Source organism: Trichomycterus rosablanca, chromosome 6 (assembly GCF_030014385.1).
Source record: "Trichomycterus rosablanca isolate fTriRos1 chromosome 6, fTriRos1.hap1, whole genome shotgun sequence".
NCBI classification, from domain to species: domain Eukaryota; kingdom Metazoa; phylum Chordata; class Actinopteri; order Siluriformes; family Trichomycteridae; genus Trichomycterus; species Trichomycterus rosablanca.
This window is the reverse complement of record NC_085993.1, coordinates 18305162-18324546: the sequence shown is the minus strand read 5'-3', so window position 1 is coordinate 18324546 and position 19385 is coordinate 18305162. Positions and strand designations below refer to the sequence as shown.

General features: G+C 40.3%; 1 protein-coding gene across 1 annotated transcript in view; it reads right to left on the bottom strand.

The window, feature by feature from the left end:
* cacna2d2a (calcium channel, voltage-dependent, alpha 2/delta subunit 2a) overlaps nt 1–19385 on the bottom strand; it is a 379664-nt gene that overhangs the window by 25662 nt on the left and 334617 nt on the right. The window contains exons 16-21 of the mRNA XM_062996697.1: nt 10701–10790; nt 2171–2236; nt 1638–1712; nt 1471–1545; nt 379–450; nt 132–203 (exon numbers count right to left, since the gene is read on the bottom strand). Of these exons, the coding sequence (XP_062852767.1) occupies nt 132–203; nt 379–450; nt 1471–1545; nt 1638–1712; nt 2171–2236; nt 10701–10790 (450 nt within the window). The remainder of the gene's footprint in view (nt 1–131; nt 204–378; nt 451–1470; nt 1546–1637; nt 1713–2170; nt 2237–10700; nt 10791–19385) is intronic.

The following is a 19385-nucleotide window of genomic DNA, read 5'->3' as shown; positions in this document are numbered from 1 at the left end:
AATATCCGTGTATTAATAATGTATTGATTCTTACACTTAATCACACTAAATAAATGTGGTAAATGTAAATGTATGGGTTTCTTTGTTACGACTTCTCAGCTTGCAGTGTTAGTGCTAAAAAAATAAAATACCTTGTCAACAGACTTAACTAACGTCTTGATTTTCCTCTGGCCTGGCTTTCCGTCAATCATCTGTTGCCGAATCTAAAAAAGAAAGTGTCAGTATGTTGATTTCATAATTTATTTCACTCGGCTTCCTCCGTCAATTTAACCAGTTGACAGACAGAAAGACACATTCACGTTCACAAATGAGCGCATCGTCTACCTCCTGTTGAGCTAAATTACGAGGACGTTACTACAGCACTGCATGTGTGTTTACCTCCTCCTTGTTGCTGTCTGCTAGCTCTGCATCCAGAAAGTCAAGTGTAACCGGCTCTCGAAAACTAATGATCTGAGGGAGCAATCAGTTGCAGGAGAGGTTAATGAAGAAGTCGAGATGAGGAAACCAAAAGCAGCTAATCAAGAACTGTGGATGTTAATAAAAAGCTTGTTCTTATTTGTTTCTCCTTTAGTGTCACTGTGGAAATACTGTCCACTATATACTGAAACATAACTGCAAAGACTCACTTCCATTGAGATTCATAAGCATTTAAGAGGTGGACAGTAAGGCCTAGCTTGCTGTGCGTATTTCACTCACTCATTCACTCACTCACTTAACCGCTTATCCAATTAGGGTTGCAGGGGGATGCTGGAGCCTATCCTAGCTTTTCAATGGGCGCAAGGCACACAGTAACACACATCGCAAAGCAGACACACATACACACACACACCCATTCACCTATAGGGCAATTCAGTGTCTCCAATTAACCTGGACTGTGGGAGGAAACCGGAGCTTCCGGGGGAAACCCACGCAAACACGGGGAGAACATGCAAACTTTGCACAGAAAGGACCCGGACCGCCCGGCCTGGGGGTCGAACCCAGGACCTTCTTGCTGTGAGGCAACAGTGCAATCAATCTATCCCAAATGTTAGATGGCCAGGGCTATGTGTAGGTCATTTAGGTTTTTACACATAGCCAGCTAAGCAAACACAATTTATTCATTATCTTTACTTGTCTTGATTTGCACACTGCCACACTCATATTTAGAAAAAAGAAAAAGTATTTTCACAATTTGTTGCATCAAATTTGGAGCACACAGTTCTTTGGAGGTGCAAAAATCTCCCTTTTAATGGTACCAAAAAAAAAACAGTATTAGGTGGGGCATGTTCTCCCATGTCTGTGTGAGATACTAAATTGTCCATGACTGTCTTCGATATAACCGTGTGTGAACTGATGAACCTTGTGTAATGAGTAACTACCGTTCCTGTCATTAATGTAACCAAAGTGTAAAACATGATGTTAAAATCCTAATAAACAAACAAACAATTCACATAGTAAAAGTTGTGTAAAAGTGGTTTGACCCTTCCTTACCTTTGGCTGCAGATTTGGGTGAAGCAGAACGTAGCCATTTGGATCTATGGCAAATGTATAACCATTGGCTCCAAGCTGTGTGGGCATAAAATAAGCACATTATTATTTATAGGCTACATAAATCAACCCCAAAAATACTGCACATAAGAAAAAGACAAAGATCCTACCTTATAGCGTGGTGTGAGCTGCTTAATTTCACTAAGTGCTACATCTACACCCATTACTCCCAGAATGAGCTGATTCTGCAGAACACAGATTTATTACAAATGATTACTGGAAATCTGACCACAAGGGGGCAGAATTGCTACATAAAACAACCTGAGCACGCCAACAGGACTGAAGCACCACGTCCCAAATGTCCTTTCATCTTCAATGTCATGTTAATATAGTCTGAACTCGTTATGTTTCATACACAATATATTCATTATTCCATGTGCATATTTGATATATCAGGCTGAAAAAGAAGCCTGTTATAATAGTTCAGAGAACACAGTGTAATAATAATAATGAGCCTGCTAAATTATTTAAAAATAAATCAGATTTAATGCTGCTTTGAATTTCTGTGCCACATTCAAAATAATATACATTAAAAACTATATTTGAATGCATATAAAGTATTCGGTTTTTAAAAAAGTATGATATTTAGCTGAAATTGAGGTATCAGTCATTGAGAATGATTTGTGACAGCATTGGAAATAACCTTGGAGTCGCCATTCGTGGTGAGATTGAAAACTGGCATTGTCCCGGTAATGACCAGACCCAAACCCTGAAGAGAGAAAAACAGAAAATATAAATGCCCTTACAAAGGAGCAAAAGAAACAAGCTGAAATGTATTAATAGTAATATATCTTTTAGAAATTGAACTTATTTACTTTTTACCAAACATTAATTTCACACAAATTACAACATTACATTACATGGACAAATAGAGGTTAATACAGAAAGGAGATACACTGATCAGCCGTAACATTAAAACCACCTCCTTGTTTCTACACTCACTGCCATGTTATCAGCTCTACAGACCATATAGAAGCACTTTGTAGTTCTACAATTACTGACTGTTTCTCTAAATACATTTTTAGCCTGCTTTCACCCTGTTCTTTAATGGTCAGGACCTCCACAGGGCCACCACAGAGCAGGTATTATTTAGGTGGTGGATCATTCATGTCCACTCACTGTCCACTCTATTAGACACTCCTACCTAGTTGGTCCACCTTGTAGATGTAAAGTCAGAGACGATCGCTCATCTATTGCTGCTGTTTGTGTTGGTCATATTCTAGTACTTCATCAGTGGTCACAGGACGCTGCTTATGGGGCACTGTTGGTTGGATGTTTTTGGTTGGTGGACTATTCTTAGTCCAGCAGTGACAGTGAGGTGTGTAAAAAAACTCAATCAGCATTGCTGTGTCTTATCCACTCATACCAGCACAACACACACTAACACACCACCACCATGTCAGTGTCACTGCAGTGCTGAGAATGACCCACCACCCAAATAATACCTGCTCTGTGGGGGTCCTGGGAGAGTCCTGACCATTGAAGAACAGCATGAAAGGGGGCTAACAAAGCATGCAGAGAAACAGATGGACTACAGTCAGTAATTGTAAAACTATGAAGTGCTTCTATATGGTTAGTGGAGCTGATAAAATAGACAGTGAGTGTATAAACAAGGAGGTGGTTTTAAGGTTATGGCTGATCGGTGTATACTGAAAGTGCTGTAGCACTGAAAACAGAATGATGGAATCAGACGTTTCAGTATTGCTGAGAGGAGACAACAAAAAGATAACAACAATTAAACATTACTTTTTGTTATAAGCATGTGCTGTAAAGTAAAATAGGTTGTTTGCCTGGATATACCGTTGTTTCTTTTTTCAGCAATTAATAAGGACTTCCCTTGGGTGTCTTTGGTAAGTTTGCTCATATTGATTTTTAATAGCAAACTAAAGTACACCTTATTTATATTAGCTGTGAAGTTGCTAAGCAGCCCCAAACTGTATATCTTATGGATTAACAAAATCAAGAGGATTTGCTTAACTTTGTTGTTATAAAGTGTTTGAGGCTAGCACTCAGCTATGCAACCTGAATAAACTGCCAGTTCTTTCTGGATTTACTTTCTGGCTTTAAAGTGTATTTACTTTTCTAATAGCTTCAAATTATATGTTTATTTTGTTTACAGCCTTTAATAAGGATTTCAAGTTTCGGTCCCTGAACCTAAGGCTATGCATGGCTTTGGTAGTCATAACCAGCCAGCTCATCTTGTGTTTGCTTAAAGTCTGTAGCACTATGTTATTGCTCAGCACTATATTTTGTTGTGAAGAATTGTTACGGATTGTTTACATACTGTAATAAAGTCTTTTGGTTTTACTTAGTTAGCTACTGTGCTTCCATAGTGTTCTATATTTTTTTATTAGGATGTTAACGTCGTGTTTTACACACTTTGATTACATTTATGACAGAAATGGTAGTTACTGGTTACACAAGATTCATCAGTTCACAAGTTAAATGTCAAACAGAGTCATGGACAATTTTGTATCTCCAATTCACCTGACTGCATGTCTTTGGACTGTAGGAGGAAACCCACGCAGACACGGCGGGAACATGCAAACTCCACACAGAAAGGACCCGGACCACCCCACCTGGGGATTGAACCCAGGACCTTCTTGCTGTGAGGCGATAGTGCTACCCACTAAGCCACCATGCCGCCCTAGAGTTCTATAGCACTGTTTTTAGATGAACATGTAATATTTCTAAATTAGTCATATGACCTGTTAGTTGCTTATAGCCAGAGTAAGTCTGTGATTAGTGAGAGTGAGTTTTGGGATGTACTATTTTTTGAAATCCTACCAAAGATGTGAAGACTCCTTCTGGTTGAAAAGCCAACCGATTTGACTTGTAGATATGAATTTTACCATGAATGAAAAGTTACCATGAGTACAGAAGAGGCTATTCCTGGATCCATTAACATATTTTGTTTTTCAGTTGACCTTCACAATAATTAGCCAAAACATTGTGACCACCCCCCAAATTTGCACGGCAGTGTCTGTTTATAACAACTGTGCGAGTCATGGTCTGAAACGTATTAAATGTTAGGCTGATGGTAGTTATTCGAAGAACATGTGTTGAGTGCAGCAGATATGTGCAGCACAAAGACCTGAATGACTTAATAAGGGTCAAATCATCATGGCCAGACCACTAGGTTGAAGTGCTCAGAGAAAGCTGTGGCGAGTACCAATTGGACAGTGGTCAGAGGATGGATGAATCTATGAGTTTGATTGATCCCAGAAGACATAAAGGTTATGTCATCTGGTACTTACCAACAAGGGCTACTGAAGCTCAAATTGCAAATAATGTTAATACTGATAATGAGGTGAATGCATCACACCATAGAGTGCATCAAACCCTTCTGTGTGTGGATACTTGCTTGCAAACTTCTGTCCATCGTCAAAAGCATTTACAATAAGCATGTAGGCATTGGAACTGGACTCCAGAGCAATGAAAGAGGGTTGAGTGGTGGATCATGTGAACAGCTGGGCACATGTGTGATGTTTATTTGCAAAAGAGATGCACCAGGATGCACTGTAGGACAATCCACCTTACAAGGGAACAAAGTTGAAGGACCTTCTGGTAATGTCTCATTACAATATATGCCAGGACTACTTCCAATGTTTTGTGAAGTCCATGTCTCAGCAGGTTAGAGCTATTTGGTAGACATAGTAGGCTGTGGTCATAATGCTTTAGGTCATCAACATTAATCATTTTAGGAGCTAATGCAAAAATCTGAATCACCCCAACAACTGAAAGTGTTCATAGACATGAAAAAACACAATGTGTCCACTCAGGCCTAGAGGGAGGGTGAGCATGGCAACAAGCTCAAATACAACCATTCTCTGATTTTCTTATGTTCCCAGAGGTTACTTTCCCACCCTGTAAGCCCCTGATAAGCCTTTTAATGGGTGTGTATGAGATTATTTTAATCAGTGCACCATTTCTGATATTTATGACGTGGCTGCACAAATGATATCTCATTCTAATCTCATCCATCATCCTAATGTTGAATTGGTCCGCCAAAATAGCCCTGACCCGTCGAGGCATGGACTCCACTAGACCCCTCAAGGTGTGCTGTGGTATCTGGCACCAAGATGTTAACAGCAGATCCTTTAACTCCTGTAAGTTGCGAGGTGGGGCCTCCATGGATCAGACTTGTTTGTCCAGCACATCCCAAAGATGCTCGATTGGATTGAGATCTGGGGAATTTGGAGGCCAAGCAACACCACAAACCCGTTGTTGTGCTCCTCAAACCATTCCTGAACCATTTTTGCTTTGTGGCAGGGAGCATTATCCTACTGAAAGAGACCACAGCCATCAGGGAATACCGTTTCCATGAAAGGGTGTACATGGTCTGCAACAATGCTTAGGTAGGTGGTACGTGTCAAAGTAACATCCACATGGATGGCAGGACCCAAAGCATAACACTACCTTCGCCAGCTTGCCTTCTTCCCATAATGTATCCTGGTGTCTCGTGTTCCCCAGGTAAGCGACGCACACGCACCCGGCCATCCAAATGATGTAAAAGAAAACGTGATTCATCAGAGCAGGCCACCTTGTTCCATTGCTCCGTGGTCCAGTTCCGATGCTCACTTGCCCATTGCTGGCGCTTTTGGAGGTGGACAGGGGTCAGCATGGGCACCCTGACTGGTCTGCGGCTATGCAGTCCCATACACAACAAACTTCGATGCACTGTATATTCTGACACCTTTCTATCAGAACCAGCGTTAACTTCTTCAGCAATTTAAGCTACAGTACCTCGTTTGTTGGATCGGACCACATGGACCAGCTTTCGCTCCCCATGTGCATGAATGAGCCTTGGTCGTCCATGACCCTATCGCCGGTTTACCACTGTTCCTTCCTTGGACCACTTTTAATAAATACTGACCACTGCAGAGCTACCCCACAAGAGCTGCAGTTTTGGAGATGCTCTGACCCAGTCGTCTAACCATTACAATTTGGCCCTTGTCAAACTTTTTTCCTGCTTCTAACACATCAACTTTGAGGATAAAATGTTCACTTGCTGTCTAATATATCCCACCCACTAATTTTCAAATAGATGAAAATAGGCCAGTAGTTTTAGTATGGCTGGAAAGTCACCAAATAAAATGGCATTTATGCATAAAGTATAAAGTTAAAAAAAGTTTAACTGTTAACTGTTAGAAAACTGTTAAGTGAAGTGGACTGCACTGTAGCCTTACTAAATAGATGATGATAAAAGTGAATAACAGTGGCTGTCTTTGGCATCTCTTGTGATTGTTTGGAATTAAGAATGTGATGTTAAAGGAATTGACAGAACATTAGAAAAACTACAAACACTTTATTTTGCATTTAATCTAGGTAATGCCTTGTCCCCCACGAGTAAGGATGCAAAAAGAATAGCAGACTTCCACTGAGCAGTAGAACAATTTTCAAATCAATCATTTTGAATCATTTATCAATCTAGTTCATTACAGTTTGCCTGTGGGCATAACCTCCACACAGTTATGCTGAGATTAATGCATTCTTGTTAAAACAGTCACAAGGCCCTTCAAGTCTACAATAAAACCTTGGTCTTTAGGAGTCATATAAAATCAGAACTTGCTAGACTTAATGTCATGATGACAAATGCTATGGCAGACTGAGTTTTTCATGTAAATTATACAATAATGATTTCAGAATTGGAAATATGTACTGGGTGCAAGAAAATTACAATATTGCTTGTGTCAGCATTAACACATTGTGAAAATGAGTTTGCATGAACAAAAATTATGAAATAGTTTTACACTGAGGAATACATTTTGGGGATGGGTAGATGTTGACGAAATGGAATGGCCATCCTCTAAATTAAGCTTAAGGTGGGAAGGGAATGTTTTTCCTGTCCAACATCTGTGTGGAAGCTATGAGGGATCTTTAAAAAGTTTTCGCACTTTTATATTTTCATTGGAAACAATGAGTTAGGGAGGAGTAGTAATTGGTCGTGTCTGAGAGACTGAGAGAGCTTATAGCCCGAATTTAGCGCCATCTGATTTCCACCTTTTTGGACCGCTCAAAGAAGCTTTAAGGGGAAGAAGATTTTCATGTGATGATGATGTGAAAGCAGCGGTGCATCAGTGGCTACACGCTCAACCAAATAAATTTTTTGCTGACTGTATTAAAAAGTTGGTATGACACTGAGAAAAATGCATCGGATGGTGACTACGTAGAAAAGTGATATGATTTGTTTTTTAAATTATTAATAAATAGAGTTAAAAAAGTGCAGAAACTTTTGAAGAACCCTCGTAGATAAGCCATTTCAGCTTTCTATAGGTGAATAACAGGAAAGCTTAAGTATTTAGGATGAATATAGATTTATATGAGTAATTTATCAATCCAGTATAATAAATAATCTCTTGATAAGACATAAGCATTAATTATCCTATGCTGTCTTCAGATTGGTGAATTTGTTGAGCATTATAGTACAGATTAGACCTGAATTTTAGTCCTAGATTTCTGACACTGTCAGAAACTTTTCTGATGTCTTTGCCCGACATGGTGCTAAATCAGTCACTGGTGAGCATGTCAAATTATGCCTAGTTCACACTACACGGTTTTTGCCGACTGGTCGGCACTACATGTGCCGGCTCGGAGGCAACTCAGCGTTCGCTCGGGGATCAAAACTTGGCTCTCAATCGTGTGAACTGTTCAACAACCTGATCCGAGCGGCTCGCCGATCGCTCTGGGACTCGAGAAAAATATCTAGCATGTTAAATATCTGGAGCAGTCGGCGAGTCAAAATCCTGTAGTGTGAAAAGCATTTTAAGCAGGTTGCGAGTGGCAGCGAGTCCTATGTCGAACTACAGCCAATTAGAACGCAAGATATGGGGTGAGGGGAAACCCGGTGGAGGAGTTGTAAAAACGTGGGACAGGGGCATAATATAGTTTATATCAGAATACATTGGCACACACACGTGTTATACAGTATTTGTGATCTTATCGTCCACGCCAAACCATGATACCAACAATGCATTGCAAAAAAATATTTGTTTACCTGCAACTTACTACAGAACAGACAATCCCTGCTGTCGCAGAGCCCAATCCACTCAGATTCATTTATTTTTACTAGTTGCTTTTACGCTGCACATCAGCGCACAAACAGCTTTGATCGCTCACTTATTGTTGACATGCATTTTTGGATGTGGTATAGTTTAACCCCTCGTCACTTCTCGCGTGTTTTTGTGATAAAACATAGTTTGGGAGACCAGAAAGACTCGCCTGCGATTCCTCCAGGTGATAAATGGTGTAGTGTGTAATCCCCTTTTGCCGATCAGTCGTGTAGTGTGAAATACACAACGACTTAAAAGACTCCCGATTGCAAGAGATCCAATCGTGTAGTGTAAACTGTACAGCGATCTGACAGTGTAGTGTGAACTTGGCAGTGTAAAAGCTGGACTAGGAAAGTGTACGCTCCTGCCCTGCCTCCACTGCAGAGCTAATGTCTTAACCCCCCCCCCCCCCCCCCCATTGTTTAAATGACCTTTTAAAAAGTCTATGAAACAAATTTTGAATAGAAAATATTACTTTTTGACTCATTTTTATTATCAGCTAGGAAGCCTATGTTATAATAAATGAGATTTTAAGTAGAATATTATCATAGTTATCAGAATGTGAAAGGAGTTGATTATAATACAGAATCCATTCTCTCTAATATTTCAGGATTCCTCAGGATTTAAATCAGTAATTGAACTACACTAGCTCTAACTGCATTTTACCACACTGTCATTTTTTAATTTTCACTAACAGCTTCATTCTGGTCAGGATCGCATTGGTTGCAATAGTTACTGTGAAACTAGGGCACATTGCCTAACATATACTCACTCACTTATACCTAGGGGTAACTAAAGCAGTTAAAGCACCTTCTGTATGGTCATGTCAACCTTTTTACAGATAGTAACTGGAGGTGAGAATGGAACCCACGTACCCAGGACACATGTTGCTATGCAGTGTTCACTTTACCAGCTGTGCTGCCCCACACTGCATTTAATTGAATTGTTGGCTACTTTTCCATATCAGATCAGGAAAATGCAAACCAATACAATTTTAATTAGCTGGAAAATAGTTCATTTATTTATTCCTTGTTTTGCAATAACCATGTCTTACTGATCAGGCGTGTGATGGGCTTGGTGCCATCTGGGTGCAAACAGACCTTAAACAGGGCCTTAATCCATCACAGTACAACACACACACTTACACATTTACTTACAGTATACACCTACCAGGCATAACATTATCACCACTGACAGGTGAAGTGAATAACACTGATTATCTCTTCATCACGGCACCTGTTAGTGGGTGGGATATATTAGGCAGCAAGTGAACATTTTATCCTCAAAGATGATGTGTTAGAAGCAGGAAAAATGGGCAAACGTAAGGATTTGAGCGAGTTTGACAAGGGCCAAATTATGATGGCTAGACGGCTGTTAATCGAGCATTTGTGGGATGTGCTGGACAAACAAGTCTGATCCATGGAGGCCCCACCTCGCAACTTACAGGAGTTAAATGATCTGCTGCTAACATCTTGGTGCCAGATACCACAGCACACCTTGAGGGGTCTAGTGGATTCCATGCTTAAACGTGCCAGGGCTGTTTTGGCAGCAAAAGGGGGACCAACAAAATATTAGGAAGATGGTCATAATGTTATGCCTAATCGGTGTATGCTAACACCTAGGGTAGCCAGTTCATATTCTGAGGGTTTTAAATATGAGATAGAAGTAGACCAGAGTACCCAAAAGAGATTATCACAGACATGGAAAAAACATGCAAACTTCTCTCAGACCTAGGAACTCAAACTACCTGCTGCACCTACTTAAGTATTTTTAGCATAAGGTTCTTTTTATCAATTCATTTTACTTGTTTGTTTGTTTGTTTATTAGGACAGGAAACGGTAGTTACGGTAGTCTTGGACAGTTTAGTGTCTCCGATTCACCTAGCTGCATGTCTTTGGACTGTGGGAGGAAACCGGAGCACTCGGAATAAACCCACGCAAACACAGGGAGAACATGCAAACTCCACACAGAAAGAACACGGACCACCCCAGCTGGGTATCGAACCCAGGACCCTCGGGCGAGAGGCGACAGTGCTACCCACTTAGCCATCGTGCTGCCAAATTAATTTTACTTAGTAAACAGTAAGATAATATCAGACTATTAGGAAATATTTTTACTCACCAGAGCATCCTGATAGACGTTGGTCCACTGTACTTGTTTGGCCCGGTTGCCTGCTAAAACCATGGGTCTTCCCAGAACATCCAGATACTCCTGATGGCAGAAAAAAAACATCTTTTAGAATAGTTCACATAAAATATACACACATCACATACACTGATAAATCATAACTACATAAATAATGCAAAATTAGTTGTACCTGTATTTGTTAAATATGTTTCAGTAGTCCAGGTACCAAAAGTTTGAATGTACCAATGTTCAGTCTGGCCTAGTGCCTCTCTCAAAACAGTACCATACTGCTGGAACTAAATTTCACAGTATGCTGTCTAAAGTAATTTCATGCCATACTGCGTCCCACGATGCAAAATTGTTATTTTATTGTCAGAAGAGGTGAGTCTATGCTTTGATGTAATCCGCTGGAAACTCAGTTCGCAAGTGAGTTTAACTCTAGACAGTACCTTTTATAAGGAGATCCGCTAAGGCTGCAACTGCTAGTCCCATTAAGATGTAGTTTACTTAATGATAACATTCTCTGTATGCTACAGTTCAAGCTTTAATGCTTTATTCTTTTAGAATAAATATGTCTTAGACCATAAACTTACCTACAGCAGATCACAGACGCTGGTCTGTTAATACCACAACCATAAACTCAACCCCTACAGAGCCACAACTATTTAGTGATTTTAGTTTTACCTTTTTTATCCCCAAATTTTGCCAGTAAGGTTTAACAATTTGCTTGAGTTGAGTTGAATCAGTAAAACTGTAAGATTAGTGCTTCACCTTGCAGTTTTGTGGCATTACAAAGGTCTGACAACTCTAAACAATTTTCATTTTACATCACTAATAAAATAATGGCACAAATTGGCATGATTGATTGCACCTTGAATGTATATTGAGTGTGAGCTTTGTGTAAGTATTATTGTGAGTATTATTAGTATTTTTTTTGCTATTTTATTCATGCTTTTCTCCCAATGTAGCGTAGTCAATTTGTTTTCCGTTGCTGGACACTCTGGTCGTGTCCGAGGAGGACAATATTAATATTGCCCACACTTTGGTGAATTCGCGCATTAGGCCAGTATTCACGCATGGACAGCCACGTCCGATCTCCTCCACTTCCTGTACAGACGCCTCAGGCTACCAACCAAGGTCTTTGCACAGCGTCAAAGACCCCACCCACTTTTTGGTCTGGTCTTTTCCCACCAGGCAGACTATAACGGCCAATTTTGTCTGTTGCAGGCATTGCCAATTATGCTCGCTAGAGGGCACCCAGCCAACTGGTAGCAGTGCTGAGTTTTGAATTTGGGGAGTTCAGAATCCCAGCAGTTGTGTGCTAGCGGGTTTTCCCGCTGCGCCACCTGGGCACATAAGGAGTTTTAATTTAATACAATAAACTGTATATTTAATTTAATTTTATTTAGTGACAAATCTAACATTACTGTAACATTTATTATTTATTTCGCTTTCATCAACTACTTAATCCTGGTCTGGGTTCCAATGGGTCAGATCAATGTGGAAACACCCTGCACAGGGTGCCAATCCTTCAGAGGACTTTGCCCCCATTCCCAGACATGCCTGTGTAGACACCAAGCTGACTGATAACAATTGTACAAGACTTGAAAATTGCCTGTATAATATACCATTATACTGGTTTAAATTTAACAGGGTGACACAGTGGTGCATTGGATAGCGTTGTTGTCTTACAGCAAAAAAGAACCTGGGTTTGATTTCCAGTCAGTCATTTTTGTGTGGAATCTGTGTGTTCTACCTATGTATATTTGGGTGCTCCGGTTTCCTCCCACAAATCCAACGACATGCAGTCAGGCTAATTAGAGCTACTACAAATTTTCCTTAATGTGAGAGTATGTGAACGTGTGTGTGTCTGTTGACAGGATAATGCAGGGGTAAAACAGACAGCTCTGATTCGTATTTACTGATCAGCCACAGCATTAAACCACCAACAGTTGAAGTACACAACATTGATTGTCTTGTTACAACAACACCTGTTGAGAGGTGAGATATATTAGGTAGCATTTTTTACCCAAAGAGATACACATGGCGAGCAAAGGCTAGCCCGTACCACTGTAGCACAAATTGCTGAAAGAGTCCATGCTGGCTATGATAGAAAGGTGTCAGAACACACAGTGCATCACAGACTGGTCAGAATGCCCATACTGACCCCTGTCCACTACTAAAAGTGCCTACATTGAGCATTTAAGCATCAGAACTGGACCATGGTGCAGTGGAAGAAGGTGGTCTGGTCTGATGAATTTAATTTTCTTTACATTATGTGGATGGTTGGTGTGTGTGCATTGCATACCAGGGGAAGAGCTGGCACCAGGATGCATTATAAAAAGAAGTCAGGCTGACAGAGGCAATAAGGTAATGCTCTGGTCAATGTTCTCTTGGGAAACTTTGCATTCTAGCATTCATCTGGGTGTTGCTTGTACAAGTACCACCTATTAGAACATTTTTGCAGACCTAGTACACACCTTTAAGGCAGTGGTATTCCCTAATGATAGTGGCCTCTTATCAAGATAATGTACTCTGCCACACTCCATAAATGTTCAGGAATGGTTTGTGGAACAAGACAAAGAGTTCATAGTGTTGACTCGGCCTCTAAGTTCTCCAGATCTCAAACAAATTGAGCATCTGTGGGATGTGCTGAACAAGTCCGATCAATGGGGGATCTAACCTCACAAAGTAGCTGCTGCTAATGTATTGGCACCAAATACCACAGGACTCACAGGACTTCAGAGGTCTCGTGGAATCTATGTCTCAGTGGGTCAGAGCTGTTTTGTTATGGCTAATCAGTGTATACATTTATGCTCCAACAATGTCAAGCTAGAAATAGCTTGCACAAGTGCCCCAAGCCACCGTTGTTACTAATAAGGTATTAAACTAATATCACAGTGTGGTATTCTACATGACAGTTCTTGCATTTGCATCTTACAGCAAGAGTAAACTACAGTATAAATTGGGGCAGTATGCAGTATAAATATATGCCATTTTGACCATAGGTAATAAATGTTACTATAGCATTTTTGGTCTCTAAGTGTAGTCAATATGAGGCTCACAATCATAACAAATAATCATAAAACAGCCATTAAAGCCTATTGCAGCAGCCAGAACACTGGAAACAAAAGCAGTGGGGGTCTGATAAAAGCCATGCCTCAGCGCATTGTCATTAGGGCTGCACAACATGGACAAAGCATCAGACTGCAATTATGTAACAACATAGTGAAATTGCAGAGTGTTATTCAGTATATGAAATGAACCCATGTGAGGAGTCTGTGAAAAACAAAACTCGTCATCAGGGCTGCACAATATGGACATTACACAGTTTTACAAAATTGTGTTAGAAAACTGTACTTCAAAATGGTTTTACTGCAGCATGTCTTGTAATATAATAAAAGAGGAAAAAAACAACAATAAATTTATTTATTAAAAATAAAAAAAAGGACCTTGATTAAACTAAACAGGTACATTTAAATTTTACATTTTGGCATTTAGCAGACAACTGGCATTTATCCAAAGCGAGTTACAGTACTGTGACAGTATTTTGTCTAAGCAATTGAGGGTTAAGGGCCTTGCTCATGGGCCCAACAGTGGCAACCTGGAAGTGGAGGGGATTAAACCAGCAACCTTTTGATTACTAGTCCAGTATCGTAACCACTAGACTATAACTGCCTAGTGGAGGCACACTGTATAATTTATTTAATTTAATGACAAATCCAACATTACTGTAACATTCATTACACATTACTTTTATCAACCGCTTAATCCTGGTCTGGGTTGCAATGGGTCAGGTCAATGTGGAAACACCTTGCACAGGGTGCCAATCCATCAAAAGGCCTTGCCCCCATTCCCAGACATGCCTGTGTAGATGTCCAGCTGGCAGATAACTGATTGTAGAATGCCTGTATAATATACTATTACACTAGGTTAAATTTAACAGGGTGACACAGTGGCGCAGTAAATAGAGTTGTCGCCTCACAGCAAAAAGGGCCCTGGTTCAATTCCCAGTCTTGGCGGCCAGGATCCTTTCTGTGTGGAGTCTGTGTGTTCGACCTATGTCTATGTGGGTTTCCTCCAGGTGCTCCGGTTTCCTCCCACAAAGATATGCAGTCAGTAATTCTACAAATTTAATTAGTGTAGGCCAAACCCTGGGTCAAAACCCTTGGCCGAAAAAAATGGGTCGCAGAGAAAAATAATAATAATTAAAAAAACTTGTACGTGAATGTTCCCTTGTGGAGGCTTTATGTTACATCTGGTAAACCACAGTGAGATCAGATAGTAAGATGCATTACTTGTGTTGCCTGGGTCGCGTAAACAGTCATGGACAAGGGCGCCCAGGTGGTGCAGCGGGATATTCTGCTAGCACACCAGCGCAGAGATTCTGAACTCCTCGGTTCAAAACTCGGCATTGCCACTGGTCGGCTTGGCACGATCTAGCAGGCACAATTGGCAGTGCCTGCAGCAGACATTAATTGGTGGGATGACCGGACTATGTGGACAGGGTCTTCAAACGCTGTGCAAGGACTCTGATTAACAGATAGAGGCGCCTGTGCAGAATGCACGGGCGAAAAAAAGGGGCCCGCTAGGACTGCACACGGGTCGGAGGAGGCGTGAGCAGCAATACCCTCCTCGAATGCAATCGAAGATCCCCAGCAGTAGAAGACAAATGGACAACTCTAAATAGGGAGAAGATATGAGAAAATACATAAATAAATAGAAAAAGAAAACAATCATGGACAAGAAGTGGGTCGCTTAATAAAAGTTTGAAAAACTCTGGTGTAGGCATTTCTTTCTAAACAATGCTTTAGTGACTCTTACTACTTACTTTTTACAGTCATTTTAAGCAATAACTAGCAATAAGAGTCATGCTGACCCTAAAAGCAGAAAACAGCACTCTTCTCTTATAAAAGTGTAAATTGCCTCTATTCTACTAGTAAATTTTCAAATTAATCACCAGAACATGGCAATGCAGACAAGCGTGACCTAATCTATTAATAGCTTGCTAAAACACTGTTTAATATGCCACGGGAAATCTTTCATTAGAGACGATGACAGGCGGACCTTCAGACACTATCTCACGAGAGAGAGAGAACAAGAAAGAGAAAAAGGGAGAATGACAAAATTATGTATTTGCACAGTATTCAGAATTCTTGACTTTTTGCATACTTTATTATGTTGTGAATTTAATTTTAAATGGAAGTAATTTTCTTTTTTATCCCACTTGTCCCCCCCAATTTTCTCCCCTAATCTAGTCATGTCCAATTACCCTGACTGCGTCCTCTATACTGATTCGACCCTTCACCGCTGACTGAGGATGCCTCTCAACTGACACACGCCCCCTACAGTCAGTACAGACTGCATTTTTCACCTGCACGAGTCGAGTTCATACACCGGCGGGCACTGTGTACGGAGGGCCACAACCCCATCAGCATTATTCCTCAGCCCTGTGCAGGCGTCATCAGTCAGCCAGCAGGGGCCGCAGTTGCACCAGTTATAAGGACCGACTTTTTACCCCTTAACCCTATGAACAACAGCCAATCGTTGTTCATGCAGCCGCCCAGCCCAGTTGGAAGACATTGCTGAGATTCGATACGATGTATTTGAAACCCCAACTCTGGTGTGCTAGCATACTTTACCGCTGCACCACCTGAGCGGCATCAATCTACACTTACTCTGCCATTATGACAAAGTGAAAACTGAGAGAAAAGTGTTTTTAGAGTTATTTTTAATTAACAACCAAAATCTGAAATCTCTTAAACACAAAAAAGCATTTATATCCTTTGCAAACATCCTGTTTGCTTTAACTATCCTTTTAAGTCCACCTGCTGCAATTTGAATTGATAGGACATAGTTCGGAAAAGCACACACCTGGGTTTACAAGGGCCCACAAATTACACTGCATGGTCAAGACAAATGCAAACCATTAATTCTAAGAAGCTGCCTTTTGATCTCTGAAATCAAACTGACAAAGCGGAGATCAGGGCAAGCATATACAGAATAACTATGGCTTTGATTGTTGTCATGACCACAGTGACTTTAATAATTTTGAAATAACAAAAGCTTGGCACAACAAGTAGTAGTGTTGACCTTTTGGCCAAGTTGGGCACTTGGTCAGAGAGATAAAAAACAACCCAAAAAAAGAACTTTTTGGGCAGAACAGCAAGCACTCTGTCTTTTGAGAAACAGGCTCTGAACATCACTTGGTTAATAACGTCCTTCCAATGACCATGGTGGTGACAGCATCTTGGTATGGCAGGGATAGGAAGCCTGATGAGAATTAAGGGATAGATAATAATAAATAAATAAACAAAAACATGTTGTCATTTTGTCACCATGGGTGCTTAAGTGTAGATTATATGCATTAAATCAAAATTCACCACTTTTTGAATTAACTGTATACACTGTAACACTTAATGTAATATAATTTGGCACAGCACGGCCATATGGCAATAATCCTCTTTATGAACCCTTTTAGCAGTACAGGACTATATCATCCTGGTATATGCCATCATTATCATTAGGAAAAGTGTTTACATCATAGGGTACACATAGTCCAGTAAAAACTCATATTTGTTGGTTGTTGTATGACCATGTAAAACATAAATCTACTTAGATCTCAGAAATAGATAAATATAACTAATCAGACCATATTAAGTTTTTTTGTCGCTCAGGGGTCCAGGATTTTGCTCTTTTCATCATGTTATGCACCTAGACACATTGGCTTTTAATACAAAAGGTTTCTGGGCTGTGATTTAGGGCTATTTGGCAATCAATCTCTGTCAGTGAGCTTCTACTTGCTGATGCTGTTGACAAAGTTTGTTACGCTGCCTGATGAGATAACATATTATTAGTATTGGCCAGGGAATTGGCCAATAGATCGCTGTTCCGCCAAGAGGCTTGACCGGAGGACAACGAATCGATCGTAGTGTTCCTTACACTTCAATAATTGGGGCCGACATTCATTCTTCAGTTCATTTTGGCCAGTTAATGAGAATTTGGTGTCTCGTTTATTGCCTTCTGTTAATATTTACAGTTTGAAAACCTGTTATATTTTAAACATTCCCCACATTACCTTCACATTTACACCGATCAGCCATAACATTAAAACCACCTCCTTGTTTATACACTCACTGTCCATTTTATCAGCTCTACTTACCATATAAAAGCACTTTGTAGTTCTACAATTACTGACTGTAGTCCATCTATTTCTCTACATACGTACCTTTTTAGCTTGCTTTCACCCTGTTCTTTATTAATCAGAACCCCCCTCAGAGAATGATGGTGGATCATTCTCAGCACTGCAGTGACACTGACATGGTGGTGGTGTGTTCGTGTGTGTTGTGCTGGTATGAGTGGATCAGACACAGCAGCGCTGCTGGAGTTTTTAAATACCGTGTCCACTCACTGTCCACTCTATTAGACACTTCTACCTAGTTGGTCCACTAGGACGTTGGACGATCACTCATGTATTGCTGCAATTTGTGTTGGTCATCTTCTAGACCTTCATCAGTGGATAAAATAGACCATGTGTGTAGAAACAAGGAGGTGGTTTGACTTTTTCTTTAGGAGTCTTTTTCTTTAGACTGGGATGTGACAACGTTTGCTATTATGATATTAAAAATGATCTTTTAGAGCACGCAGTATTTGCCATCTGCCTCACTGATTTAAAATCTCACTTATCAAGGTGATAATTTTGAGTGAAGACTACAGCTTTAACTGTAGTGAATGATGAGTGAATATCAGACTGTAAAGAAAGGGAAGGGGGAACTCTGAGAATGTTAGGCTAAAATTGAGAGTGGCTTCCATTTGTGCTGGACACCCAACCCTCTACCCCTTTTATTTAATTATTGCGAAAAACAAAAATGCAGGGAGCTGAGATGGATTCATCATGGAGGAGAGAAGGGAATGATAAACATATCAGACACAGGCAGTCAATTAGGAGTGGAGAGAAGTATCAGCCATGTCCTTTTCTCCCAAATATAAAAGTTATTTTATAACTCTTTTTGTCAAAATTCATTTAATGTACTAAAAGTATTTGGCCAAAAGAATGTGGAGAAGAGAACTCATCTTTAGCTTCTTGAGATTTTTGGTGTTTAACAATGCCTGTGTAGGCTTTGCTCTGTGCACTAAGTCAGGCAGGAAAGAGCCTTTCCCAAACTGTAGTCACAAAGTTCAAAGCAAATGATTAATATTATATAATTGATTTCATATACCTATAAGTAACTGGTGTGGTTGAAACACCTAAACTAAAAATCGAGAGCAGTGTCCACATACTTTTGACCATATAGTGTAGCTGATACCTGCTGTTTATTGTAACTGGGCCTAATATAACACCTCTTTGCTGCTGTGTTTGTGATTAATTCTCTTCACAGTTAAGTTCCTTTTCATGTTTTGTTTAATTGTATGGTCATTTGTATAGCCACTTCTACCATGCTACGAACAATCAACATGAATGTAATGTGGTTGGGCACCAGCACCCTGCCAAACTACTGAGCTGTAGAGCATGGTGACAAGTGCGTACAGGTACAGCGGGGGCTTTGTAGCATTCACACATGAAAAGAGGGAGTCAAGGTATCAGAGCAGAGCAATTTCCCTTACATACAAAAGAAAACAAATCAAAACAACTCACTCTTTTAATATCTCTAGTTCTATCTGTGAAAAAATAGTTTGCTT